General features: G+C 57.0%; 1 protein-coding gene across 4 annotated transcripts in view; it reads left to right on the top strand.

Moving 5' to 3' along the window:
• Positions 1–27,470, top strand: part of KIAA0513 (KIAA0513 ortholog) — a 50,103-nt gene that overhangs the window by 11,160 nt on the left and 11,473 nt on the right. For 2 of the 4 annotated variants that reach the window (XM_047794300.1, XM_047794297.1), the window contains exons 2-8: positions 17,446–17,913; positions 19,718–19,817; positions 21,367–21,440; positions 23,883–23,953; positions 24,883–25,087; positions 25,787–25,827; positions 26,291–26,369. In XM_047794300.1, coding sequence (XP_047650256.1) covers positions 17,585–17,913; positions 19,718–19,817; positions 21,367–21,440; positions 23,883–23,953; positions 24,883–25,087; positions 25,787–25,827; positions 26,291–26,369 — 899 coding nt within the window. In that variant the 5' untranslated portion in view covers positions 17,446–17,584. Of the gene's footprint in view, positions 1–8,140; positions 8,333–8,460; positions 8,675–17,445; positions 17,914–19,717; positions 19,818–21,366; positions 21,441–23,882; positions 23,954–24,882; positions 25,088–25,786; positions 25,828–26,290; positions 26,370–27,470 lie in introns of those variants that run through there. The other 2 variants (XM_047794299.1, XM_047794298.1) reach the window with 2 other exon arrangements.

The raw sequence follows: 27,470 nt of genomic DNA, 5'->3' as shown, positions 1-27,470 counted from the left end.
AGTTTCCTTTTTGATCAGTGGGTTGTGTAGAAGTATGCTGTTTAATTTCCAAATATTTCGAGATTTTCCTGTTAGACGTCTGTTATAAATTTCTAGTCTAATCCCACTGTGGTCGGAGGACATACTTTGTGTGATTTCAGTGGTTTTAAATTTGCTACGGTTCGTTTTATAGCCCATCACATGGACTCTGTCGGTGAATATTCCGTGTGTCCTCGAGAAGAACGTTTACGCCGCTGTCGTTGGGTGACGTGTTCTATAAACGTCGGTGGGTCCAGCTAGTGGACGCTGCTGATCCAGCCTTCAGCGTCCCTGCTGGTTTTCTGTCTGCTGATTCTGCAGATCACTGAGAGAGGCATTTTAAAGTCTCCACCTTTACTCTGGACCCGTCTCTTCCTCCCTTCAGTTTTAGCCGTTTTTGCTTCGTGTGTTTGAGACTCTCTTGTGAGGTATAGACGTGTCTAGGATTGTTATCCTCTTCGTGAATTGACACGTTGATCAATTATGTAATATTCCTTTTTAAAAATTAAAAAAAATGTTTATAGCTATACCCTCGGGATATGGAAGTTCCTGGTCCAGGGGTTGAATCCAAGCCACAGCTGCAGCCGACACTGCAGCTGTGGCAATGCTGGATCTTTTAACCCATTGCCGAAGGCCAGGGATCGAACCCCTGCCTCCCCAGTGACCTGAGCTCGTGCAGTCAGATTTTTAACCCGTGTACCATAGTGGGAACTTCTGTAATATTCCTTTTCTTAGTCCTGGTAGTTCTCTTAGTTCTGATGTATACTTTGTCTGTTACACCCTTTTAGCTTTATTTATTTATTTATTTATTTTTGTCTTTTTGCTATTTCTTTGGGCCGCTCCCGCGGCATATGGAGGGTCCCAGGCTAGGGGTCAAATCGGAGCTGTAGCCACCGGCCTACACCAGAGCCACAGCAACGCGGGATCCGAGCCGCGTCTGCAACCTACACCACAGCTCACGGCAACGCCGGATCGTTAACCCACTGAGCAAGGGCAGGGACCGAACCTGCAACCTCGTGGTTCCTAGTCGGATTCCTTAACCACTGCGCCATGACGGGAACTCCTAGCTTTATTTTTTGTTTTTATTTTTTGCATTTTTGGGCTGCACCCATGGCATGTGGAAGTTCCCAAGCTAGGGGTCGATTCAGAGCTACAGCTGCCGGCCTGTGCCCCAGCCACAGCAGTGCAGGGTCTGAGCTGCATCTGTGACCTGCACCACAGCTTGTGGCAACCCCAGCTCCTTTGACCCACTGGGCGAGGCCGGGGATTGAGCCCACATCCTCATGGACCCTAGGTGGGTTCATTACCGCTAAGCCTGGATGGGAACTCCTGCCTTTTGATTTTATTTCAGTTAATGTTTGCATGTGTGTTTTTCTGTCCTTTTATTGGTCATGTACCAGTATAGCTCTTGGAGTGAATTTCTTTCAGCGAGCACATGGTTCAGTCCTGTCTTTTAATCCATTCTGATCATCACTGCCACTTCGTTGGTGTGTTCACACAATTTACGTTTAGTATTGGGTTTACGTGTACCATTCCATTTTTTGTTTTCCATTTGTTCCCCCCCTTTTTTTTTTTTTTCCTCTCTGTCTCTTTTCCTGTATTCTTCGGAATTGTTATTATTATTACTATTATTGTCTTTTCACCTTTTCTAGAGCTGCTTCTGCAGATATGGAGGTTCCCAGGCTAGGGGTCTAATTGGAGCTGTAGCCACCAGCCTACACCACAGTCACAGCCACGCCAGATCAGAACCTGTACCACAGTTCATGGCAACACTGGCTCCTTAACCCACGGAGCAAGACCAGGGAACCCTCAACCTCATGGTTCCTAGTTGGATTTGTTTCCACTGAGCCACGACGGGAACTCCTCTTTGGGATTATTGGAATGCATTTTAGCACTGCATTTTCATTTATCTATTGCCTTTTTTCCTTTATCTATGAGGTGTGTGTTTGGGTGTGTGCGTGTGTGTGCATGCGTTTGCCCCGGGGGTTACAGTACACATGCTTAACTTTTCACGGGCGCCTTGGAATCCGTATTTTATGACTTCAAGTGGAAAGTGGAAATCTCACCCCCATCTAGGTCCCCTTTTCCTCTTCACTTTATGGTGTCGTTTTGATATCTTTTTACCTGGGAAATCTCATCAACCAGTATTATAATTTTTCCTTTCAAGTGTTAAACTTGTCGGGAGGGGAGGACTGTCCACTGTGTTTACCTGGATGTTTCTCCTTTTCCTGGGCACTTCCTTCATCCCTTGTTCCATTTCCTCTGGGTGTCATTTCTTTTGCACCTGAGGAAGTTGCTGTGTAACTTCGTATCATGCACATCCACAGGCAGCAAGTTCTCTTGAGAATGTTCTTACCTTCGTTCCTGCAGGTTTGGTTTTTGTTTGTTTGTTTGGCCCATATAGAAATCTAGACTGTCAGTTCTTTGAGCACATAAAAAGTGCTTTGGTTTTGTTTTCTTTTTTTCACTTCCTTCTGGGTGCCACAGTTTTTGTTTAAAAAAACAAAAAACAAAAAACAACTACAGTCACTTGAATCCTTGTTCCCCGATGAGTAATGCATTTTTCTATGGTTGCTTTCAATATTTTCCTTTGTCTTCAGTTTTCGGCAGTTTCATCGTGATGTGCACGGGTGTGGATTTCTTCGGCTGTATCTTTCTGTATTCACTGAGCTGCTGCAATCTGTTCGTTCATGCCCTTTGCCAGATTTGCGGAGTTCAGTCATTATTTCCTCAGACGTAGTTTTTACTCTGTCTCCTTGCCCCTGTCGTTCTGGGACTCCGTGGACACAGATGTTAGATCCTATAGTTTTGTCCCACACGTCCCCAAGGCTCTGCTTCCTTTTTAAAAACCTTTTCTCTCCAGTTCAGATTAGACCATTTTTTACTGATCTGTCTTCATGTTCACTGACTCTTTGTCATATTCTTTCTGCTACGGAGCCTGTCCAGTGGCTTTTAAATTTTTAGTTACTATATTTTTCAGTCCTGAAATTTTCATTTGATTCTTCTTTGTATCTTCAGTTTCTTGCCTGAGTTTTTTTGTTTGTTTGTTTGTTTTTGTTTTTTATCTTTCCCTTTATTTCAGAAATGGTCTCCCTTACTTCCTGGAGTTCTTTTTAAGATAATAACTACTTTGAAGTCTTACTTAATTCCAGGACTTTGTCCTCTTGGCACCGGCATCACTTGATTTGTCCTTTCCCACGTGAGTTGAGGAGTCTCCTGGTTCTCTGCATGTGGAATAACTTTGGATTGATCCTGAATCTCTGGCTGTTATACTGTGAGACGCTGGGTCTTGTTTAAACCCTGTGGAGAACGTTGCTGCCCTTGTTGCTACTGGCATTCCACCACTTGGCGTTCAGACTCTAGGTCCTGCCAGCCTTCTGTGGGTTTCACTATCAGCTGTGTTTCCAAAGCCTTTCTGGTACTCCTCAGGGCTGCCCCTGCGTGTCACCTCCTGGCCAGCATGGAACCTTGGCGGTGTTTTTTCCTGGAGTTGAGTACTCAGCATCCGGGATGGGCTGTTGAGCATTATGTCCTTGTGTGCTCAGCACGCGGGGCAGCCTGGGGCCTCACATACAGCTCGATGGGGCCGAGTTCCTCCCTCTTCACCATCTCCCCTCCCCTTGCCAGACCCAGGGGCTGCTGCTTCTCGGTTTTTCAGCCAGAAAGCGGGGGTGTTATTTCTCTCGTTCTGCTGCACTCTCTCTGCGACTTAGCTCATACCTGTGACTGAGCAAGAGGGTGACCAAGAGAGAAAAAATCCAGCGGGTTTTCACCCGCTTCAGACCACAGCTCCTCCAGTTGGAGAGGAAGGATTGTTCCCTCAAAGTCTTAGGCATCTGTGGCCCCCTCTGCTGCCGTTGTCGGGGGAATTGCTGGGGGCTGGGTGTGAGAGCATCAGGAAGACAGAGGCACGAGTAGGGAAAAGTCCTGGGTTTGGGCTCTCCATTTGTGAGAGCTGGGCAACCCTTCTCCTGCTGCTCATGCCAGGACCAGGCTTCTGGAGCTCTCCCGATGCCTCTTCCTCGGTCCAGGCGGGGTCCTGCTATGGGGCAGTGGCAGCATCACCACGGCTTGGGTGGGCTTCCAATTCTGGCTGCGTCCCTCCTTCACCTGCTGCTGTGTCCTCTGATAGCTGCTCTGTCCACTCGGTCCACTTTCTGTAGCGACCTTCAGTGGGCGAGACGGGACGGAGTGTGCCTCTCACTCAGAACCGTCAGGAGGCGAGGAGACGTGCGTTTTGGAGGCCTTCAGCAAAGAGATCCGGATTAGACAAAGACGTGAGCAAGTCAGGGTGCTGCTGGTGTGGGAGAGCTGTGGTTTGCAGCAGGAAGGAGGGAAGTAAGTGGGCATCAGGTACGTCGTGACAGAGATGCCCGATGTGCAGCGTGGTGGAAAGCACGCAGGGACCCGCCCCTGGAGCCCTCCTGACCCTGCTGTCCCGTGTCTGCCCTTGCAGGGCGGGGAGGAAGTTTCTCAGCTCCCGCTCAGGCTGCCGGGTGGAGGGAGCGGTTTGACTCTGAGCAGCTGCCTTTATTCCTCTCCCCTGGGGATGTCAGGAAAAGCACACATGGACAAGCAGGGAGGTCCCTCTGAGCGTCGAGAACCCTGAATCTGGCATCTCGAGTGTTTGCTTCTGGGCACTGACGCGAGTAGCCTCGTGCTGCAGCCTCTGACCTGGGCTTGGTAACGAAGTCATCTCCTACCACGGGTTCTCACGCACACTCACGCCAGTAAAGCAAAGCCTTTATTGCAAGAATAACTCTTGCTTTGTTAAAAGATGTTCTGAACAAGAGGGCTGTCGATGCCAAAACGATCCCTGAATTTCCGTCTGCGCATGTGGGCGCCGATGAGGACAAGGGCCGGCTGGAGGCGGTGCAGCGGAACTTTGGAAGGGGCTGTTTCCTCCAGGGTCTCTAGCGCCAGGGTGATCTGTAAAGTTCCCACCGAACATCCTTCAAATGCCTGATGTTAATACCATTCAGAATTTGTGGAGTACCTTTGCCTTTTTTTCTGGTTGGTTATATTAGTTCCTTTGATTTTTTTTTTTTTTTTAATTAAGTGACTGCACCATGGTATAGGAAAGTTCCTGGGCCAGGGATTGAATCCGAGTCACAGATACGGCAGTGCAGGATCCTTTAACCCACTGAACCGGGCCAGCGATCACACCCACACCTCCGCAGCAACCTGAGTCACGGCAGTCGGTGTCTTAACCACTGCGCCACAGCGGGAAGTCCTAAGTCATTTGATCTTTGTCACAGCCGTGCCGGGCGGGCAGAACAGCTGCGGCATTGTTCGCTTTGACTGTGACATAGTTGTAATTATGGGGAGAGTATAATTTTACGTCTTGGTTTTTCGTTTTTCACTTCATTTTCATTTAACCTAAGCCTTTTCCCCACGCCACGTCATCCTTATTGCTCTCCGAAGTATTTCAGTGAAGTGCCTGAATTATTGTGGTGGAAGGGACATCCCTTTTTCTTCTCGTGGAGCATTTCGTTTCTTTTGCTCTTTATAAAGCATGCTGCGTATAGGGGTTTTTTGGGCCATCTTTGGGGTTATTAGGGTAAATGAAATAGAGAGACTTGAAAAATATTGTTAAACATGTTTCAACATCAGGGAGGATTTCGAAAGACACAGCCCGACCTGGAGAAAACACCAGGGTAACACAGGAACAATTTTCAGATTTCCTTGTGTTGCAGAGCAGGTTTGGGGTGTGCCAAGAGATGTAGCCAGAGCGGGGTGGGTGGTGCATACAGGGAAATGAGGACAGGCCTCAGCAGAGGTGCAGCGCGTGTCAGGGGGAGAGAGGGGGAGGGGGGACACCAGCCTGATGCTGCAGAAGGTCTGTCTTGAAGAAACTACAGCCCCGTGCTTGCGTGAGGTTGACAGGAGTGACCGCAGCGCCCCCTCTGCGGTGGTCATTGGAGAGCTGCGTGGGCAGCCGTGACCAGCTCCAGGCTGCAGAGCGCCTTGACGGCCAGCCAGAGACGCCAGCGTCACTGTCCCTGGTGACGGACACTGGCGGCTCCGAGCAGAGGGCTTCCTGCCACCTCCAGGTGATCCCGCATCCCACAGCATCTGCCCAGAGCCTTCCCTCCGCGGAGGCGCAGGTGGCCGTGCGCATGGCTCCTTGTTCGGGCCCTGCCTTGGGCCCGCGGGAGCAAAGCACCAAACCCAAAAAGGATGGACGTTTGTCCTGCTGCATCCCTCACCTGCCTTGGGTTCTGGAAAGATCAAGTCCCAGGTGTTTTAGGGATCCCATCCCAATCCAGTAAAGTGTGGCTGTCTCTGTGCCAGGGCCTGGGGCAGAATGCAGTCATTTTGCCAAATTACCCAGCAGGATGGAAGGCTGCGTCCATCTGTATCCAAATCGAATGCAGCTGTTGCTGTGATGTCAGCTGTGTCCCTCTTTTCCCGAAGAAGTGCCGTTGTTTGCTTCTGTGCCCTGTAATTAATTCTGACGTTTGGTTATAGTGCAGCCAACTCAGGAAGTTGGTGGTGGGAACTGATGGAAAACACCCGTCCCCAAGTACCCCCGTTGCCTTAAACCAGAGGGCTCGCCAGTTCGCTGCGGAATTGCCTGGGATGTACTCACTGTGTCTGAAGTGAAAAGGGTACGTCCAGATGCTTGCGGGAGGGTCCTTTTGACGTGAGACTTTTTCAACCCTGGGTTTTGGTTTTGGTTTTTTCTTTGGTCATGCCCGCAGCATGGGGGAGTACCTGGGCCAGGGATCGAACCTGCACCACGGCAGCGACCCAAGCCACTGTAGTGACAGCGCCTGATCCTTAACCTGCTGGACCACAAGCAAACTCCATGACGTAGGACCACTCTTGAAAAACTTAGAAATTGCAAAGCCTTAGCCGGGGAGGCTCCGTTGATTTCTGGTCGCAGGATGCCTTTCCTTCCTCCCTCATGCACGTGGGGCTCATTTAACTCCTGGCCCCTTCGGATTTGGGCGTCGTGTGACAGGGATTTATTCTGGAGCCTCGGCACTCCTGTGAACCAAGGGCAGCAGAGTCTCTAGACGGTGGGGAACTCATCCCTCCACGGCCCTGGTCCCAGCCCTTCGGGTTTGAGCTGGCCCAGCGAGACCACAGTGGTTTGGTTTGCTTGCTTGTTTTTATTACTCAAATGAATTTTTCGCCTCTGTAGGAGATCACAGTTTTTAAGGACGTCTTCGTGGAGAACCCATCACCCCTGTTCTCTCCCTGAGTGGGGGACCAGAAAATGGTCCCTTATCTCTTTTTCCGTGAACTGTGACTGTCTTAGACATTCCCGTCTTCCTGGAGCTCATAAAAAAGGCGTTCTCTTCAGATAATAACCATTATGACAGCGGCAGTGGAGAGGCGCCTGCATTCAGTGTCGTAAAATGTTATCTCGGGGTGGAAATGGCAGGAAACCCAGAGGTGCAGCAGCCGCTCCTAACAACCCGCTAACACCTCTGCTTCCGGTGTCCCCCAAGAGGAGACTCGAGGGACCGTCCTGGGGGGAGACGCTGCCTTGCTGGGACTCTGCCGTCGCACAAGGTTCTTCCCGCTGGAGCCGCGGGGGACAGGCTGATCCCTCGCACACACGGCCGCTCCTCACAAGTAACCCGCTGTCTTGTTTCCCAAGTTACCCCTCAGTCAGCATCCTCCATTTCTTTCTTTCTTTCCTTTTTTTTTTTTTTTTTTTTTGCTTTTTAGGGCCACACACACAGCATATGGAGGTTCCCAGGCTAGGGGTTGAATCGGAGCTGTAGCCACCGGCCTACGCCAGAGCCACAGCAATGCCAGATCCGAGCCGCGTCTGCAACCTACACCACAGCTCATGGCAATGCCAGATCCTTAACCCACTGAGTGAGGCCAGGGATCGAACCTGCATCCTCATGGTTCCTAGCCAGATTCATTTCCACTGCACCACAGTGGGAACTCCCAGCATCCTCTTTCTCACCGTTGCTCATGCCCCATGGTGATCAGGTAGGCTTTTGTTTCTATTTTTTATTTTTTGGATGCTCTCCAGAGTCTCAGTAGCGCTCTCCTTTTTAAAAAGTCATACCAGCATTTATTAAATTGAAATACCCTTGCCAGCTTATTACAGTGCACCCTTTGGGGTTGCTTGGGGCTTCAGGATGAGGAGAACAATGCCGGGTTCCCGGAGAATGATGCTGGTTCCTGGACGTGTTTATGCAGATTTGCTGCCAGAAGAGCAGTGGGTTCCTCCTTCCGAGGTGTGGGGTTGGACGGAATGTTCCAGGAGCAGCCTGCCCAGCGGAAGCAGAGGCGCGTGAAACCCCGTCTCCTGTTCTGGTTCAGGCGCTTCTGTCACTGGCTGAAGGTCAGTTTTGAGTTTGGCGGTGATGTTGGCGCCAAACCCATTGACTCACTCGCCCGAGAGCCGTTGGCCAAAGAGCCGCCTCTCAGTATCGGATTGTGAAACCTTGGATCACTCATCACTGACGAGTTATTCGGGGGCAGAAACCGTGGTGTCCCCGCCTCTTTGCTCCCACACCAGGCCCGGCACGTGAAAGCCACTCGGCCCTTGTGTGTCCAGAGGCGTCTCTTCGGCTCAGCGCCCTGACTCTACCAGAATCTTGGGTCCCGACGGCGTTGTTCTCTGGGTTCACTCTCCCTCTGGCTTCCGGCCGCCCGCGTTGCCCCTGGGCCTCCTCGCGTGCAGGTCTGAGTCACTGATGGGGGGGGAGTGGGATGGGGCTGGGCTGGAGCCCTGAGCCCGTGGCGGGGGGAGACATCCCTCAGGTCGACGCGGGGGCTGGGGGCAGCGGCTCGACCTCCACCTTTCATCGTCTGTGGCCTCGTCTGTTGGAGGATTCGCCACACTCTGAGGGACCAGGAGGAAAGTCTGAAATGTGGGCAGTAACTCTTTGTAGGTGTTGCTGGAGGTTTTTTTTGTTTGTTTTTTGGTTTTTTTGCCTTTTCTAGGGCCGTTCCCGCGGCACATGGAGGTTCCCAGGCTAGGGGTCGCATCGGGGCTGCAGCCGCCGGTCTGCACCACAGCCACAGCAGTGTGGGATCTGAGCTGCGTCTGCGACCTGCACCATAGCTCACGGCAACACTGGAGCTGAGCAAGGCCAGGGATCGAACCCGCAACCTCATGGTTCCTCGTCGGATTCGTTTCCGCTGCGCCACAACGGGAACTCCCGTGTTGCTGTTTTTGACGAGGCCATTTAAACCATCACACAGTACTTTCTTGCCGCTGAGACTCTTAGCCTGCCCTCTGTGGAGGCACGCCTTTAGAACTACCCAGATGTGGGTTATTATCGGGTGTCACTCTTGTCCCTGATAAGGAGGAAAACGTGAGCAAGATGAGTCGGTTCAGGTATTTCCAAAACTTCTTCACATCTCGAGGCCTGTCTTGATCTGAGTCCACACAGCCATCCAGCCCTGGGGCCCACACAGCCGTCCTGCTCTGGCCCTGGGACCCCCAAGTGGGTGCCTCGAGCGGGGCGTTGGGGCGACCGTGTGTCAGTCTTCTGCCCTGCCTGCCTCCAGCCCTCGTGGTCCTGTTTTGATGATGGGGTCGGAACTTTGGCGCAAGTGCTCTCCAGGGCACCTGGCTGTGAATGGCGGGTGATCAGCGCTTGCCGGCCGCCCTTGGGGACGTCTGCTATTTGAGGGAAAGGGACCCTCATGGGCGTGGTAATTATGCCATCTCCTGGTTTGTGCTGCCCCATCCCTGCCACCAGGGAGAGCTCTTCTTCATCCCTTGGCATGCTCTAGCCACACATACCTGTTCTGCGTGGATTTCCCATAGGCCTTCAGGTTCTTAGAGTCATTTTCAAAAATGTACGTGTCAGTGCCTCTGTATCTTTTACAGAAACCTTGTTAGAGACTTTCCTTATAGTCACCTTTGTCTTTTCATCTGAGAACCCTCTTGACAAATCGATTTTTAGATTTGGTGTCTGGGGAATTAGTTCCCTTTGTGGCTCAGTGGTAGTGAACCCGACTAGTATCCATGAGGTTGTGGGTTCAATCTCTGGCCTCGCTCAGTGGGTTAAGGGCGTTGCCATGAACTGTGGTGTAGGTCGAAGCTATGGCTCAGATCCCGTGGGGCTGTGGCTGTGGTGTAGGCCAGCAACTTCGTCTCAGATTCAAACCCATAGTCTCGGATCTTCCATAGGCCGTGGGTGCGGCTCTAAAAAGACCAAAAAAAAAAAAAATTCAGTGTCTGGATAAAGTTCATTTATAGATGAATGTGTCCGCATGAAAAAAATGTTGCAACCCAGAGGGATTCCCTTTTTTACTTTGGCTGCCAGGAAACTCCACTGTATTCACTGTCCATCAACAGTAATGGGTTTCTTTCATTCCACTGGCCTGAAGTCGCCCTGGACCCACATTGACCGGGTATAAATTTGTATCCGAACTGCAGCCTGAACCACTGACATCTAAAAGGACAGCGGTGACACTTCTAATTTCACATGGATTCATTCACTGGGGTGACTTGCCTCAGAGCCCAAACGGCCCCACGTTTCTCCCTGGTTCCAAGGCAGTGTCAGTTGCCACCCGGGCGGAAAGTACTGAGCAGGCTTGTCTGTCCGGATCAGATCTGGTCAGCCGCCTCTGCACGGGGTGATTCTGAGTGACAGGAAGCGGGTTGGGCCTGCGGCCTGGCTGGAGCGCCGGGGGTCGCGGCTCTGCAGCAGGGCTGGGGCTCCTCCTCGCCCCCACCGGCCCCCGGGCCTTTCCGTGACTTGTGACTGCGGCGGGGGAGGTGCGCAGAGGGAGCAGATGCCTCTGCGCTGTGAGGCTAATCGCGTGTGGCAGGCGGGGGAGGCGTGGACATGGGTCCCGTGCCCCAGGATGCTGGGACTCCGCCGGGGTGCGGGGGGGTGCGCGGGCCGATGGAGGGGGCGGCGTGTGGAAAGGCTGCCCTTCCTTCCCCTCCACCTCCTCTCCTCCAGCATTTCAGGGAGGCCCGGTTTTCCATGAAACCTCTCATTGTGATGTCACTTCGTAGCTGAAGGTCACTCGTCTGGTCCTCGGTCAAGTCCACCTGTCTCAGGGCAGCCCCAGAGACCCGAGGTCTCAGCCAGGGTCTGCCGCCCTCCCTGCAGCCAAGCCCGGAGCCCCTGTGCTTCTCCAGCCAGGTCTGTGGGAAGGAAACCACCCCCCCAGGGGGCTGGAGAGGGCCCTCCGCGTGCGTCACCTGCGTGTTCCTTGATGTCACCACCCGCGAGGTGCCGCACAGACATCCAGAGGTCTGTTGCTTTGAAACGGTGAAGAAGGCGTTTGCCTTTTGTCCGGTCCCGACAGGGGTCCGCAGACGGAGGCGGGATCTTGCCGGCCGGGTGGGGTCAAGAGAGCTTCCTCCCCGTCCTCCACCTGCACGTCTTTCCCCAACGGCGTGTTTACCGTGAAGGGACGAGAAAATGAAGCGATGGCTACACGCTTGCCTGAGTGCTGGGACCCGCCTGACCGGCCACACGGGGCCGCCCGGAGGCCTCCGTCAGGCTCTGCGCTCCAGGCAGGAAGGGCCTTGGTGGCCTGGCCCCCGGCCCGCCTTCCAGGCGGAGGTCCCAGCACCTTAGGGTCTCAGACGCTGTGTTTTCCTGGGGCTTAAACGAATAGCTCATGGGCCCAACAACTGAGTACGTTTTGATGTCCTGACGACACGCTGGCTGTTTGTGCCGGGTTCCTGGGGCTGCTTTAACACGTCACCACAGACCCCGTGGCTTAAAACGAGGATTTACTCTCTTCCAGTTCTGGGGTCAGAAGTTCAAAGTCAGCCTGACCGGCTCTCAAGGTGTCCCGAGGCCGGTTCCCTCGGGAGGACCCAGAGAAGACGCTTCCTCTCTGGCCTCTCCCAGCCTCCAGAGGCGCCCACCCCCCGGGGGGCGGCCCCTCCTCCCCCTTCAAAGCCCCCGTCCTGGCGTCTCCCGTCTCCTCCTGTGGCTCCACCACCCTCGCCTCCCTCTCCTCAGGGTCCTTGTGACCACGTAGGGACCACCCCCGAGCATGTCCCCACCTCGGGCCCCTGCGCTTCGTCCTCTCTGCAGAGTCCCTCTTGTCAATGTAAAGTGACAGATTCAAAGGTCCTGGGGACTAGGAAGCGGACCCCTCCGGGGACCAGTATTTGAAAAATACTCTTGTTTCCTTCTTAAACCACCACAGCTACTCAGCCGCGGCCTGTCTGCGCCTTTGGGACCTTCTAGTCTTTAGAATCAGATTAGACACCACCGCTCTCCTTTCCCACTTCGCGCGGATTTCTGTGCATTGCGGGCTTTTCGTCATGGCAAACCGCAGAAAGTGTAGCTTTGCAAGGAGATAAAGTCATCGAAAGACAGAGAGGCCTCCCTTGTCTCGTTCTGTGGCGCTTCACCCGCACTGTGTTTATGGATTGCAGGTGCGTGGCCACCCGGAGTCCGGCAGGCCTCTTGGCGCCTTTTTCCCAACGGCGCTTGCTCACGTGGTGTCCGCGTGTCCCAGGCCTCAGGGTCTCCGCTCCTCGTCTGTTGGACAGTCCTGCCCACCCTTGCACAGTGCCCTGCCCTGTACCAGTGACATAAATGCATGCGGTTCAGGGCGGGCTTAGGCGGGGTCTTGACCCTTCAGATGAAGGGAGGGTGCAGAGGCAGACCCCCTACGTGCCCACGGCCACAGCACAGGCTTGGGGGAGGGTTTGGTGGCACCATCACAGCCTCAGTGATGTGCAGGCCTCTGCCCCCGAGATGGGCACTCAGGAGAGGGGCAGGGCGCCTGCTGCTGGGCCGTGGGGCCATCGAGCAGGGGCTTCCCGCCCAGCCTGGGCTTTCCTGTGCTCTGAGGGGAGTGGCGGTGGGTGGGGAGCCGGTGTGTCCCCTGTGCTGGTCCAACCACTTGGCCGTCGCTTCCTTTGATGGCAGGAGCGGTGCATCCGGTGGCTCAGAGACCCCAAAGGAGAGGGCGCTGCCGGAGACGGGTGGCGTGCAGAGTTGTGGAAGGTTCCGGAGCCTCCCCGCCCCGGGAACCTGTGGTGGCCCCAGGTCAGCCTGCTGGAGACGCTCCCTCTGGGCTCTGGGGAAATCAGGGTTTGAGCAAAGCCTTGTGGGGAAGTGGCCCCGCAGCCACAGACGGCCGCCTCCTTCCGTGTTCCTGCCGCAGCTGGGCCCCGTGCTGGGGTGGGGGGCCCGAGGTCAGGAAACCGCCTGCCAGAGGGGCCCCTGCCATGGCCATGGCCATCCCTCACGCTCGTTTCCTTCCGCAGACCGCTGCCGCGGCGGCCTGCCCGTCCCAGAGAACCCGGACCCGGACTCGTGTGTGGCCCGGCCAGCGCACCTCGCCAGCCCCTCCTAGCCTCAGCCTTCCCGCTTCCTGAGCTTTCCATAGTCATGGCTGGCTGGGGTTTCTGAGCTGTTCCTCCACCCAGACCACTGTCTTCTGCTCAGAAGACCCTCAAGTCTCCGCGGCTGCTCCTCCCTGACCCCCGGTCTAAAGAAGCCCCCCCCACTCAGCGCTCAGAGCTGTCACCCTGAGACCGTGTCTGTAGCACGTGGTGGCAGTGACATTCTTGTTAGGGCTTTTGTTTTATCAGCTGTGTCCTACTCCTAACACACGTGCACGGCCAGTTTGCTCCCCCCGGCCTTACTCAGGGCTGGATTTCCAGCTCCTTGCGTGGTCCTGATGCATAGAAGCTGCGCAATGGACATTGTTACACGGGCGGGTGGCTAAGCTTCCTCGTGGGTTAAGGCAGCCCAATTTGGTTGCAGAAGCTTCTGCCTTAGGGCCCTGGAGGTGAGGTTATAAGGGTGTGCGTGTAGGAAGGTCTGTTTTGCTGCAGGTCATAGAAAAGCATTTGTAATATCTACGCTCTGTGTTGGCAGAGGTTCTGCCACGATTGCAAATCTTGGGTCTGAGTCTGTGGCCCTACAGTGGGTCTGTGGGCCTCCTTGTCCGAGGAAGAAAGCAGAGGATTGGGTGCAATCCACAGACATGTTTCTTCTGGCCTGTGGTGTATTTGGTAATAAATTTCAATGGGTTGCCATGGTTGAGGAATTGGCAGATTTCACGCAGTGGATTTCAGCACTTTTAGAAAGCTCTTTAGATGGGATCCGACTGGGCTCCGGACCCTGAGTGGCAGCCCCTGGCCGGCGCTCAGCGCGGTCCGTGCACTTGGGGCCTGTTCCTCTGTGTCTCCAGCTGGACAGGTAGTCACATGGGGTGTGTGATCCCGGGGTGCCGAATGTGACTGTCCCCTCATCCTGCGTGAGGCCTGTGGTTACGCTGGTCCCTTCCAAGGACCTTAGCACAAGCTTCGCGTCACGCCAGCGTCTCAGCTCTGGGAGCCGGCTTGGCTCTCTCTCCTCTCCCCCAGCACGAGTCCTGGGGCAGAGTGGCCTGCACGGGGCAGCCCATGGTGCCCACCTGGCCCCGCCTGCCCCTGCTTCCCCTCCTGCAGGGCCGGGCCCCTCACCACCCTCTCCTTCCGCGCCCACAGAGGAGGCTTCTGGGAGAGGATGACTCCGGCACCCCCCAAATCTCCAAGCTCAGAAGAAGGGTGCCGGGAGAGCCTCCTGCCAGCCTCTGAGGGTGTCTCGGGCCGGACCAGAAGTAGCTGTGATAATTCGGTCTGATCTTGAACCTCCAGTGCTGGGGATTCTGCCTCGGTAAATAGACACGGCCCTTCAGGTTAACCACCTGAGATGCTGCAAGATACAGTAACTGGTCACCTCTCTGAATGTTTGTTTCTTGCACATGCCCTTGTGCTGATCAAGAATAAAAGAAAAGGGGGAAATTGCCCTAGGACCAGCACTGCCGTGGGTTTCTGTCTTCTTTTTCAGTCCTTTTTCATAGGTTCATGTAATTGCCATTATAGGAAAATTAAAATGCCCTCACTTCAGTGTTTCCAGCCCCCGGACCCGGGGATGGCACACAGTGAGATGCAGTAAATATGTGTTGATGGTGGAATGTTTGTTAACTATGAAGTCAACATTTTCCTAATTGCTTCTTATGCCGAGGGCTCTTGCATCAAATTGTTAGACCCTGTTTGCCACTTTACCATATTTAGATATCCCCCCCTAATTTGTCAGGATCGTAAATACCGAGCATTTTCCTTCCAGTAGCTGTTTTTAAATGTTTTGAATTCTTTTCTTCGATGAATTCCAAGAATATGAATTCCTGGATCAGAGGAGAGAAAAATAAGAATTAGAGAAATTGCTAAAGGCTTATTTATCCCTTGTGCCAGGATTGTTTGGTAGTGTTATTTGTTTCACAATCTCTTCGGCTTTGGGGTTTTAAATGCTATTTTTGCTTTTGTTTTGTCGTGTAAGCTCATCTCTGTTTCGCCTCACCTGTCTCTGTGTGAGGCTATTAGTATGGGTTGAAGAACTGTCTCAGCGTTTAATAATATTTCCTCTTGTGCCACACCTATTTGAATAGTTCATACCTCTATTAGAATATAGATTTTGGAGTTCCCGTCGTGGCGCAGTGGTTAACGAATCCGACTAGGAACCATGAGGTTGCGGGTTCGGTCCCTGCCCTTGCTCAGTGGGTTGACGATCCGGCGTTGCCGTGAGCTGTGGTGTAGGTTGCAGACACGGCTCGGATCCCGCGTTGCTGTGGCTCTGGCGTAGGCCGGTGGCTACAGCTCCGATTCAACCCCTAGCCTGGGAACCTCCATATGCCGCGGGAATGGCCCAAGAAATAGCAAAAAAAAAAAAAAAGACAAAAAAAAATACATAGATTTTTTTTAGTTGGAATTGGCTCAATTTATCATGTAGATGTGATTAACTCAGTTTTCCTATCATAGCGGCTGCAAACATTTTTCCTAGTGTGTGATTTTCCATTTTTGGTATCAGGTGAGTCAGTATAGGTGTGATTTTCTGTTCTTTGAAGAGTCTGAGACCGTGGTTGCCAGAAGGAACCTGATCTGACACGACCTCGATGTCTCTGATGGAGGCCCTGGTCCCGAGGCAGAGGCCCCAGCTCGCCAGCCTCACTGGTGGGAAGGGACCAGGGTGGCCCCACCCCTGACTCCTTAGTCTCAGGCTGGCTGAGCACCTGGGCTCCTAGGGGCCGCTGTTGCTCTCCTGGCCCAGAAACTTCTTTTGAGCTGAGGTTTGTGCTTCTCTGTTTCGGACCAAGGCAGGCTCTGTAGGGCTTTTCTGAAGGTGGGCCGTGGCCACTCCAATGACACGGAGCCAGCCGTTCCGTCTTTCTGACCCGTGGTGTGTAAAAGTATCCTGCTCAGGGGAATCTGGAGGAGCCCATAATGGATTCGTGAGCATTAAGCTCTTAGCGGCAGTAAGTGCAGTTTTCACATTGAATTGCCCATAGAAGATGCATGCGTTCTAGTGTCGGCAGCCACCTGTCTGCCAGGTGTTGTCCTGGATATTTGGGGATCTGTAGAGCGGGAGGAAAGGGACATAGCCCAGGATCAAGATGGCTTTCGTATGAAGAGGACGGTGACTTCCTGCTGGGCTGCCCGCCCCACGTCCCCAGGGAGGGAGCCCCAGAACTGGCAGGTGACCCTGGAACTGACCGGCGGGAGACCTGGTTTAGAATCGAAGATCCTAATTAATCCCAGCACCGCCTCCGTCGTCGACTTGCCCGACTCTCAGAGCATGTCCGCGGTCAGGGCTGGTCCTTCCTCGAGTGGACTCTTAGTCAGGACTGCGCGGGGCGCTTGGATTGCTGCAGAGGTGGCTAAGATCACCCTCAGGGGGTTATACTTTAGTGGGGTAAACAGAAATACCAGTATCTGTGTCTCAAACACGCAAACTCACAAATGAGCATAAATAAAATGCCAGGGGCCAAGAGGAGTCGGTAAATAGCTGGCCTAGGGGTGGAGCAAAGCTTCTCGGAGAGGTGGCGCTAAGCCAAGCCTCTGGGTGGGGCTGAGGGAGGAAGGTGGGGGCGGGAGAGGACCGTCCAGCCTAGGGAGCAGCGGGACAGCCCCGGGAACGTGGCTGTCGTTGCCCAGGGTGGCCCTGGGGCAGGAAGGGGGCAGGGAGGAGAAGGCCGGTCAGGCAGCAAATGCCACTTAGATACCACGAGAGGGCTTGAGGGGCCGTGTACAGACAGCAGGGAGGTTCTGGGTCTTGGGTGGGAGAGTGCTGAGACGGGGACCCGGGAGGGGGCGAGGGACCCACATGCCTAGCACGTGCCTGGCGACACCGTCTCCTGGGCCGCCATCCAGGGCGGCAGGTGCCCGTTCTTACTGGCCTCAGGCTGGTAGGCCCGAGTCGGGGCAGGGCTGGCGGGTGCAGCCCCCTTGAGGTCTCTGGGCTTCGTCTGGAGAAATCCTGACGGTAGTGTGTGCTCACTGCCCAGTACTGGGTGCTCGACTGCACGCAGGCCGTGGGAGGACGGCGGCGGCGGAGAAATGGCCCCAGTGCTGGGAGTTTGGAGCCTCTTCCCTTTACGGGAGTTCGTTCACCTCAGTCGGATTCTCGGTGCCCAGCTCCTCTTATGCGCGGGGCGGTGACTGCGCTGATGTGTCTCTTTCCATCCCAGATGCCTTAGGCCCGCCAGCCGCCCCAGAGGACTCCCGCTCGGGCCCGCAGCGCCCACGCACACGGCCAGCTCCCGCTGAGTCACCTGGGAACCCCGTCCGCTGCCGCCGCCGCCACCACCGCTGCTGCCCGCCCGAGCCATGGAGGCCCCCGAGGTCCCCGTGGGCTCGCTGATTGACTTCGGGGCCGAGCCGTCCACCTCCTCGCCCCTGGAGGCGATGCCCCCGAAGCTGCCCGATGGGGACAGCTCCCCGGGCGAGGGCGCGTCGGAGAGTGAGACCACGGAGTCGGCGGACAGCGAGAACGACCTGGGCGAGTCGCCCTCACACCCGGCCTGGGGCGGGTACCGCCGCTCCTCCTCCAACGAGTCCTTCTCCTCCAACCAGAGCGCCGACTCCGCCAAGGACGAGGAGCCGCGCGAGCTCCGGGAGTTTATGCGCCGCTACGTGGAGAAGATCTTCTCCGGGGGGTAAGCCCGGCGCCAGCCCCGCCCGTGGGCCCCCTGCTCCGGTGGGAGGTGCGGCTCTCAGCTGACGCTGAGTGGGGGCAGGACGGGGCCAGGACGGCTGAGCTCACGCAGGATGGGGACCCGCTGGGCTGCTCTGTCTGGCCCTCTCTGGTGCCTCTTGACGGGGCGAGCAAGGACCAGTGGCATTGGCAGCAGAAAGTGGAGGCTGGGTGAGAAGGCGGACGGAGGAGCTGGGGTCTGCCTGCCTCACGCTGCCCCGTCTCACCCGGGGAAGGGGAGGCAGCTGCAGATTCAGCCCAGGCCCTGGCTCCTGACTGCTGGTCTCACGTGGTTCACAGCAGCTGAAGTGCTGCAGCTCTCGCTCCCCAGGTCAGCGCTGACCCGACCTGCAGCATCAGCATCACGGGAGCTTGTAAGAAATGCAGAGTCCTGGGCCGCACCCAACCCCCCGGGTCAGAATCTGCCTTTAAACCCGTAGATGTGCACACGTGGGGGTCTGCAGAGCCTTGGTCCGAGGGACTCTCCCTGTTTGGTTCACGCATAAGAAGACTGCGCTGGTTGACACCACCCAGCAAGGCGGGTGTTTCCTGCTGTGACTCAGCCCCCTCGCTCGTTGCTGGCAGGTCAATGTCCACCTTCTCCGGGTGTGGCCTCACTTATCCGAGCGGTTAGGAGGGGCCGCGGTCTCGGACACAAATCTTCAACGGCTCCCCAAACTGCTTTGCTGTGCGATTATCAGGCCTTCTGGGAGAGCAGTGGGCGGGCGTCCTCCGGGTTTTGTGTGGCAATTCGTCAGCTTTCTCTGAGCACACCCAGTTAATGCAAAGGGGAGAAAAAAGGCCCAGAAGCTTGCTCATCTGCCAGGAAGGCCAGTTTGCATTTGTGGCAGCCTGTGGGCAGTGCAGGGCACGGAGAGCCGCGTCGGGTGCGTTCGCAGGCGCGTTCCGAGAGACCCGCACGCGCCGGGCCGATCCTCGCGCTCCCTCTGCTGTTGTTGTTTTGGGGGAAATGAGACCAAGGTGTTTTCTGCAAAACCTTGAATAAATGAAACCGCACCAGCCAGTGGATCTTCAGCTTCCCTGTTTTAGTCTTCCCATTTGGGGTAGAATACTGGCCCCCCATGGAGATGATTGCAAGTGGTTTGAGATGAGGCAAGGGTTTCATTCGCCCTGGTGGCAGTGAGCCCAGGCCCGGGGTCCCTCCGTCTTCCCCTCACAGACCGAGCCGGGGGTGGTCAGAGAGGCGGGCAGACTGGCTCTTCCGAAGCGCGGAGGGGTGAGCCGCCGCGTCCTCCTTCCAGTGGTCGGAGGGGCAGCAGACCCCTCGGTGTTTCTCGGCCTCAGTGGGACCGAGCACATTAGGAATTCCTGACTCCAGCGGGGGCTCCCTGCTGACGTCAGCACCCGAGACTAGCGGGAAGCCGGGCGAGCTGGAGAGCCAAGCCCTTGCAGGTGCCTGGACCTCACTGAGGCGGGCGTCGGGGAGGCTTGTGGGCTTTGGAGCCAGGACGTCTGGCTGGGGCTCCTGCTCACTGCGCCTCAGCGGTGTCTCATCCTCCGAGCCCGTCTCCTCCTCTTTAAAACAGAAATGACACGCTTCCTCCTGGGGTGGCCCAGACGGCGAGATGAGCTGCTGTAGACCAGGCGTCCGCAGGTGGCGGGTGAGGGCAGCGGGGGTTCCGTGCTGCGGGGCCCAGAGCCGGCTGTGCTCCGGGCTCCCGTCCTGCCTCTGCCCCACGGGAATCTTTCTCGGTCCAGGGGGTTGAAGGGTTTCTGTTTCGTTTCCCCTCTGCCTTCTTTTTCAGGGAGGACTTGGACCAGGAGGAGAAGGCCAAGTTCGGGGAGCATTGCAGCAGTGAGAACGGCAAAGCCCGGGAATGGTTTGCCCGGTACGTGAGCGCCCAGGTAAGAGGGTGACGCGGGGCGCTCTGGCGTGGGCAGCTCCTCCTCGCTGGAGAAATGAAGGAGTTGAGGGAAATGACCCCCCAGAACAACAGTGTGAAACTCGCCTAGAGATGCTCTCAAACCCCGCTTACAGCAGTGGGCAGTGCCCCCGAAAGGATGATGGTCCCCCAACCCCAGGGAATTCCAGAAAAGCTCGTTTTTTAAAAAACAAGTGCAGGGGCTGTGTCCATGCAGGGTTTTTCCCCTCCTTGTTTTGTTTTTTGGCCGTGCCTGGGGCATGTGGAAGTACCCGGGCCAGGCATCGAACCTGTGCCAGAGCAGCGACCCGAGCCGCTATAGTAACATTGCCAGATCCGAACCCACTGTGCCACAGGAGAACTCCCATTCAGGCTTTTATTCAGTAATCCACAACACTCAGTTTTTGTAAAGATAAAATATTCAGGGCAGTGACAGCCAGGTAAATTCAGATGAGAATTAAGTTTTTAAATAGCCAGTAGATTCTTTTTTTTTTTTTTTTTCTGTGAGGTGGATTAATTTCTTAATTTTTAAGGTTTTTTTTTGTTTGTTTGTTTGTCGTTTTAGGGCCGCACCCATAGCATATAGAGGTTCCTGGGCTAGGGGTGAAACTGGAACTGCAGCTGCTGGCCTACACCACAGCTCACGGCAACACCAGATCCTTAACCCATTGGGGTCAGGGATCGAACCCGCCACTTCATGGTTCCTCGTCGGATTCATTTCCACTGCAGCACGATGGGAACTCCTCCTCAAAGTTTGTTTTTGTTTTTTGTCTTTTTGCCATTTCTTGGGCCGCTCCTGTGGCATATGGAGGTTCCCAGGCCAGGAGTCGAATCGGAGCTTTAGCCACCTGCCTACGCCAGAGCCACAGCAACGCGGGATCTGAGCCACATCAGCGGCCTACAACACAGCTCGCGGCAACACTGGATCCTTAACCCATTGAGCAAGGCCAGGGATCGAACCCGCAACCTCATGGTTCCTAGTCAGATTCGTTACCCACTGCGCCACAACGGAAACTGCCTCGTCAAAGTCTTTTTATCACAAATAACTTATTCTCCACAGAAAGATTAGAACGTGCAGATGAAGAGTTCCCTAGTGGCCTAGCAGGTTAAGGACCCAGCATTGTTACTGCTGTGGCTCGGGTTTGATCCCTGGCTCAAGGGCTTCTGCATGCTCTGGGCACGGCCGAAAAAAAAAAAAAGAGAGAGAGAAAATGCAGAAAAGCAAACATAGAGAAAGTGCCCGTAAGTCTTCCATCCAGAGAAGAGCCAGTGTTGTCACCTTGGGGTCCTGTCCTTCCATAGCTCCCGTGGGTGAGAGAGTGTGTCAAGTCCCTAGTTTTTAAAATCTCCTAAGACCACGTGGGAAACGCCCGCCTGTGCTCGGAGCGATGAGGGCGCAGGGCCAGCCCTCGGCTGGGTCTTGGTTTCTGAAGAGCAGGCCCATCCCGGGCCTGCACCCCAGCTGTGTTTAGAGATGCCAGGCTGAGGGCACCTCTGCCCCCCCGTGATGTGTCTGCCCTCTTCCCGGCCAGCGCTGCAACTCCAAGTGCGTCTCGGAGCCCACCTTCTACCGGCTGGTGCAGTCCTTTGCCGTGGTCCTGTTCGAGTAAGTGGCGCTGCCGCCCAGAGCCTCCACCCTCCCTCCCTTCCCGCCCACGAGACCCCAGCCGCGAGTAACCGCCCCTCGTGTCCTCGCCCCGCTGCTCTGACACCGCCGGCATCAGCTAGACGTCGCAACGGGCATCCCACGAGTCACCGAGTGGTCCCGCCCGGCGGCAGAGATCAAGGCCCCGCTGGGCGTGAGTCAGCCCGCCGTGCGCGTCCCGGGACAGGCTGTGATGACATGCGCGGAGCTTGGCGGGCTCCGGCTTGCCTGCGGTGACGGCCCTGACACGGGGTGACCGCCCACTTAGAGAGATGGGCCCGAGCCTCGTGTCACAGAGGGCATGCCAGACCGTGTGGGCTCTGGGTGGCTGGGGAGCCAGGCTGCGTGGCCCGCGGGGCTCCTCCTCCCGAGGCCCTGGCTCTAGGCCTCGGCCCCTTCTTAAGGTCCTGACTCGCATCAGAGCTGGACGTGACTCCCGGGATGAGCCGGAGGGGCCGCGTCTGCCTGGGGGGCTGAGCCGGGGGGCTCTGAGGATGGGGGGCAAGGCGTGGGGAAGGGAGGTCCCCTCGTCTCCGTGTCCCTGCGTCCTTCCAGCCCCGAGCCCCCTCTTCACTCTTGCTTTCCCTTTTCTCCGCGTGGAAGTGTGGCTGCTCCCTGTGTCTCGGTGCCTCCCAGGCGCCCTCTGTCCCCGTGGACACGGGTGCGTGCTGGAGGAACGTGGCTCAGAGAAGAGCCCCTGTTTTTCCGGCACTTGCTCAGGGTGCTCCTGGGGGAGGAACCTCGGTGTCGGAGCTGGCGGGGTGGAGGGACAGTGTCCTCGCCCCCGGGAGCGTGTCCACAGCTGCGTCCGAGCAGCCGCAGGTGGAGGGGTCAGCTCGCTCTCCTGCCCTGAAGACGCCGCTGCCTCTGGCGTTTGTGCCCATGGCCTTTTCGCGAACCCGGATTTTGTGTAGATGGCGCCTGTCCCACATGGCAACGCGCTTATTTAAGTCACAATTTTTCTTTCAATGTTTCCTTAAATAAGTAAAACTGGGGGGAAGCAGTTAAATCCAAGTTCCAGTCCTACCACGTGCAGTATCTTTCTCTTGGTGAGCATACATATTTTTTGTAAGGCGGCAAAAAAAAAAAAAAAAATTTAGAAGTTTGCCTTTTAGATTTATTTGATTGTTTTTATTTTAAAAATGGCCTTCACGCTGTCTAGAATGTTTCTGTTGACTAGTTTTTCTTCCTTTTTTGGCGGCGGGGGTGGGGGGGCTTTGTTTTTTTAAGCAGTACTTGTCCAGAGTTGAAAACAAAGCAGGAAGGGAAGGACGCGAAGAAACCGGATGGACGGCCCCGAGGCTGAGAGGAGAGGAGAGGCTCTTGTGGCCTCTTCTCCCACTCGCGGTCCCAGGCCCGGGGTTAGCACAGCCCGTGGTGCACACTCATGGGCAAACACGCGTTTTTTTCCCGAAGAGACAGCCCCGTGCGTGGGCTCACACACAGCGCTGCCGCTGTGAATGGCTGCGAGGTGTTCCCCATGCAGGCGCGTGGGAACGTACCGTGATTGGTGGGCGGTGAGCCCATCGCGCTTCCCCTCCTGCTCTGGGTCACGGTGCCGCAGTGAACGTCGCTGTAGCTTTTGCACCTGTAATGGTCCAAATTCCTAGTGGCAGACAAGCCTCCTTTGGCACTGTCCCCCCTTTCGTGTTTGTGAAGTTGGATGGTTCCGTGTGTGTCGCTTCCTCTGGCTGCCGGGAGTCTGGCGTGGTGGCGTAAGCGTGCGCCTTGCTGTGTGCAGGACTGTCGTAGCTTATCGGAGCTTCTGCTAGGTAATGCTTTGCTCTTCAGCAAGTGCCGTGGAGTTGGTAGATCTTTGAATTCCCAGCCCATCTCGAAGTGTCGTTCCTGGACCGGGAGCCTCGGAACATAGGCTTCCCGCGGCAGCTTGTTGGGAAATGCACATCCTCGGGCCCTGAGGCCGGGGTTCTGGGGTGGGCCCGGCCGTCCACAGCTGGCCACGCCCGTGAAGGGGCCAGGGCCGCCCCTGTCTGTCTGGGGTGGGTCATCTAAGTCCCTGCTCGTTCCTGAGAACGACAGGCTGCGAGGTGTCCGGGGCCTCCAGTGTGGGCCTGAGACCTGAGGCCCGGTCTCCAGTTCTGGGGCTACTCCTTGGTGTGGGGTCGAGGCGTCCTGGGCCCGGGCTGCTCCAGGAGCAGGTGGGAGAGGCCAGGCTGACAGAAGGCGAGCTCCTCTTCCTGCCCAGAATCAGCCCCACTCCCAGGCGGTGAGCCAACGGGTGACTCGCTCTTTGGACCAGGGGAGTTATTTCTGTGGCTTCTCCTCTGCAGCGTCGGGGGAGGGAGGGCCTGCGGAGCAAAGCCTGTCGGTGTCACCTTGTGAATGTGCGGTGGGAGCACCAGCTGGAAGCTTCCTTCAGCCAGGCACCCTCCTCCCCTTCAGGTGCCATCAGATGGATGACTTCGCACCAGCCAAGAGTCTCATGACCATGTGTTTCACCTACTACTACATCGGTGAGCCCCCCCGGGCGGGGCAGGGCGGGGTGGGGCAGGGGGCCTGGGACCCGCCAGCCTGCCTCGGGTGGGGTTTCGTCCCCGTTAAAGGCAAAGCTGCGAGGCCTGATAGGGAGGGGCCCATGGTGAGGGGTCCCTCTAGAACAGGGGAAGGGAGTGGTCCACGGGGCGGTCAGGAGGCTGGCGCTTCTGGCCACGAGGAAACAAGGGTGGTAGAAACCCACAGGCGGGACTTCTCAGGGCAGGTGCTGCGGCTGCGGGGAGGGAGCTGTCGGTCCATGTTTTGGCCAAATGTGCACCGGGGCAGCCGGGGTGCGGTGCAGAGGAGCAGCCCTGGGCCCTGGGCTGGAGCTGCCTTTGTGCAGAGTGTGGGCTGAGCTCCCCTGGCTCCTTGCACTGGGGCCTCCTGATGCGACATCAGACACTCGCTAGGGACCTGCACGTGGACTGGAGCTGGTCCGTGCAGCGCCAGTGCTGGCCTCCTTCCCACCCCCGGAGCCCTGTGACCCGAAGGGGGCACGTGGGCCTCATTCCAAAGGCAGCGGGAGGAGTGCGCCTCCTTCCCCGGCCGCCCTCCTCCCGTCACCGCGTCCGGGCCCTCCTATTCCAGAACCGGCCCAGGGGCGCTCAGGGCCATTTGGCCGCTGCCCGCCTCTTCCCGCCGCGGGGAAAGCCTGTCCTCCTCCCTCCCCCTGCGCCACTTGGGCATCGCTCACTCCTCTGGACCTGCTGCTTCCTTGGGGCTGGATCCCCGCCTGTTTCCCCTTCAGCCCCTGGTGGCACCTGGCTGGCTGGTGCCCAGTGGGGGCTCAGCCAGAGAGCTGGGGCGCGCCCACGATGGCAGAGGGAGACAGCCTAGCCCACCCCCAGGACCCCACCCGCCCTCCGAGGTCCCTGCCGCGTGCTCACCCCGCGCCCCTGCGCTCCAGGTAAGCCGCAGCTGCTCCCCTCGGAGGCCAAGGAGAAGCCGGCGGGGAGCATCGACTCCTACTTGAGGTCGGCCAACAGCTGGCTGGCGGAGAAGAAGGACATTGCCGAGCGGCTGCTGAAGAACACGTCGGCCAGGACGGAGAACGTCAAGGGCTTCTTCGGGCTGGAGACCAAGCCCAAGGGGCCCCTGGCCAGGAGAAGCGAGTGAGTGCCCCGCGCGTGGCTGCGATGGGGGACCTGACCTGCCGACCGAGCCCGCCGGGAGCGTCTGCTCGCCCCTGCCCGTTGGAGGCCCCGAGCCCCTCCCGGGAAACACAGCTGCCCGCCCGGCGTGCCGCCTCATCCTGCAGTTTTCTGGGGTTTCCAAGTGCCCCCCGTTTGCTAACATACAGGGGTACCCCCAGGGGTCCCTGTTTCCATGTGCAAGTTGTCAGTAGGTGGGAGGGAGATGACGGCCCCCCGTCCTGCTTCTCCTGGGGTGAGAGCTTGTGCTCCCGGAGCAGGTGAAGGCGAGGAGACGGCACGTCCCCCCGGGGTGACCGTGGGGCCAGGCGCTTCAGAACAGCGTAGAACTGAGACTCCCACAAAGAAAGGGGGACATCTCCTGGTCCCCGCGTCCCCTCCGGTGGCTCTGTTCCAACCAGGCAACTTGGCTTTATTCCTCCCCTGGTCCAGACAGTTTGGGACTCAGAGAAAAGGCACAAGGAAGCCTGCATAGCATGTCGCAGTTTGCAAAGACTGGCGACTGGTAGACAGAGCTTCCATGTCGTAAACGCCGATTCAGAGAAACCCGCCTCAAATGTCCACGGTGTCGTGAGACGTGACCCCTTTCCATCAACGTGAAAGGGTTCTTTGAGAAGCTCTGGGGGTCACTTTGTCACCCCTGTGGTTTGTGTCCCCAAGGGAGGAAGAGGACAAGCTCCAGGAGAAGCCACCGGGAACAGGTGAGTGCCTCCTGGGCTCTCGGGCCCTCGGGCGGCATCGCAGCAGCTCTGCGTGGTCTCAGCCCAGCCCAGGGAACCGGGCCCCCCTGCCGACAGATCCCCAAACGTCCTGGACTCTAGCTCCTCTGGAGCAGGGGTGCTGCCATGCCTGAGGCCCCGCTGCTCTCGGCTCCTGTAACCTCATATTGAATTTCCATGGAAAAACCCGCTCTGGGGATAACGCCTCCCCCCAGGGAGGTCACGGAAAGCATCGTGGGGGTGGGGAGGCTGGTCCCCGGCCCCTTCCTGGGGAGGAGTCCCCACTGCCAGGCCTGAGGGCATCATGATGGGCTGTGGGCAGCTGAGCAGGCACCAGGAAATAGTGGCTGCTTATTTGTATGACCTCTGGGGGGACGCGGGGCCTGCAGGGAGAGTTGCCATGGGATCTGCCTCGCTCAGCCACTCCCCCCCCCCCCCCCCGCAGTGACAGTTTGCAGCCCGGAGGAGGAGCGGAGGGGGCAGAAGATCTACCTGTACACGCACCTGAAGCAGCAGCCCATCTGGTAAGGCTGCCACCGCCTGCAGGGCGCCCACTCGCCATCAGAAGTGAAGGCCGCCACGCCCCTCACTGTGGGAGGGCCAAGCAGAAGAGGAGGATGGGGAGTTCCCACTGTGGTTCAGTGGGTTAAGCACCCAGACAAGGTGTCTGTGAGGATGCAGGTTTGAATCCCTGCCTCGCTCCGTGGGTTAAGAATCCGGTATGGCTGTGAGCTGTGGTGTAGGTTGCAAACGCGGCTCGGATCCCGTGTTGCTCTGGCTGTGGCGTAGGCCACCGGCTCCAGCTCTCGTTAGAGCCCTAGCCTGGGAACCTCCATAATATGCCGCGGGTGCAACTGCAAAACGAAAATGACAAAGCACAGGTGGCTGTGAGCGTTGGAGAGGATGTGCGGAAATTGGAACCTCAAGCCCGGCCGGTGGGGTTGCCCGGCAGGCAGCCTCTGTGAAGGGCGCCCTGGCAGTTCCTCGGAGGTTCAATGGAGGCAGCGCGGGTCCCCCAGCAGCTTCACTCCAGGGTAGACCCTCGAGAGAGCTGAAAGCAGGTGCTCAAGCAAACGCCTGTGCGCACGTGTGCGTGACAGCATTATTCCTAAGCGCCCAAGGGTGGCAGCAACCTGCACGTCCATCTCGGTGGCCCCCTGATGTACGGATACTCTAGATGTGGGCCCTTCCTCAGCCACGTGGCCGGACGGGGCCCCCTCAGCTGCCACAGCCTGGGCGGCCCTGGAAAACTCGCCGCTAAGGGATCGAAGCCAGATGCCAAAGACCACGCGCGTGGTGTCTTTCCATGAGACGTCCAGGAAGTCACTCCCAGACACAGAGCAGCGCTTTGGTTGCCAGGGGCTGGGGCGCGCGGGGGCTGGGAGTCAGTGCTTTGCTTCATGGGCCGATGAAAACGTTCTGGAAACGGACAGCGGTGGCGGTTGCACAGTTGCACGAGCATGCTAACCCCTCTGGCACCCTTCACGGGAGTGCGTGCTAGGGACCGTGCATGAGCTCCTCGGTCTGTACAGATAACGCATCCGTGTGAAGGGCCTGGTGGGAGTGGGAGGCGGGGGCAGGGCAGGCCTTGCCCTCTGTCTTGCCCCGAGCCAGCTTTCGGCAGG

Source organism: Phacochoerus africanus, chromosome 8, assembly GCF_016906955.1.
Source record: "Phacochoerus africanus isolate WHEZ1 chromosome 8, ROS_Pafr_v1, whole genome shotgun sequence".
NCBI classification, from domain to species: domain Eukaryota; kingdom Metazoa; phylum Chordata; class Mammalia; order Artiodactyla; family Suidae; genus Phacochoerus; species Phacochoerus africanus.
Note: the sequence above shows the minus strand (reverse complement) of the source record. Positions and strands in the feature narration are given on the sequence as shown.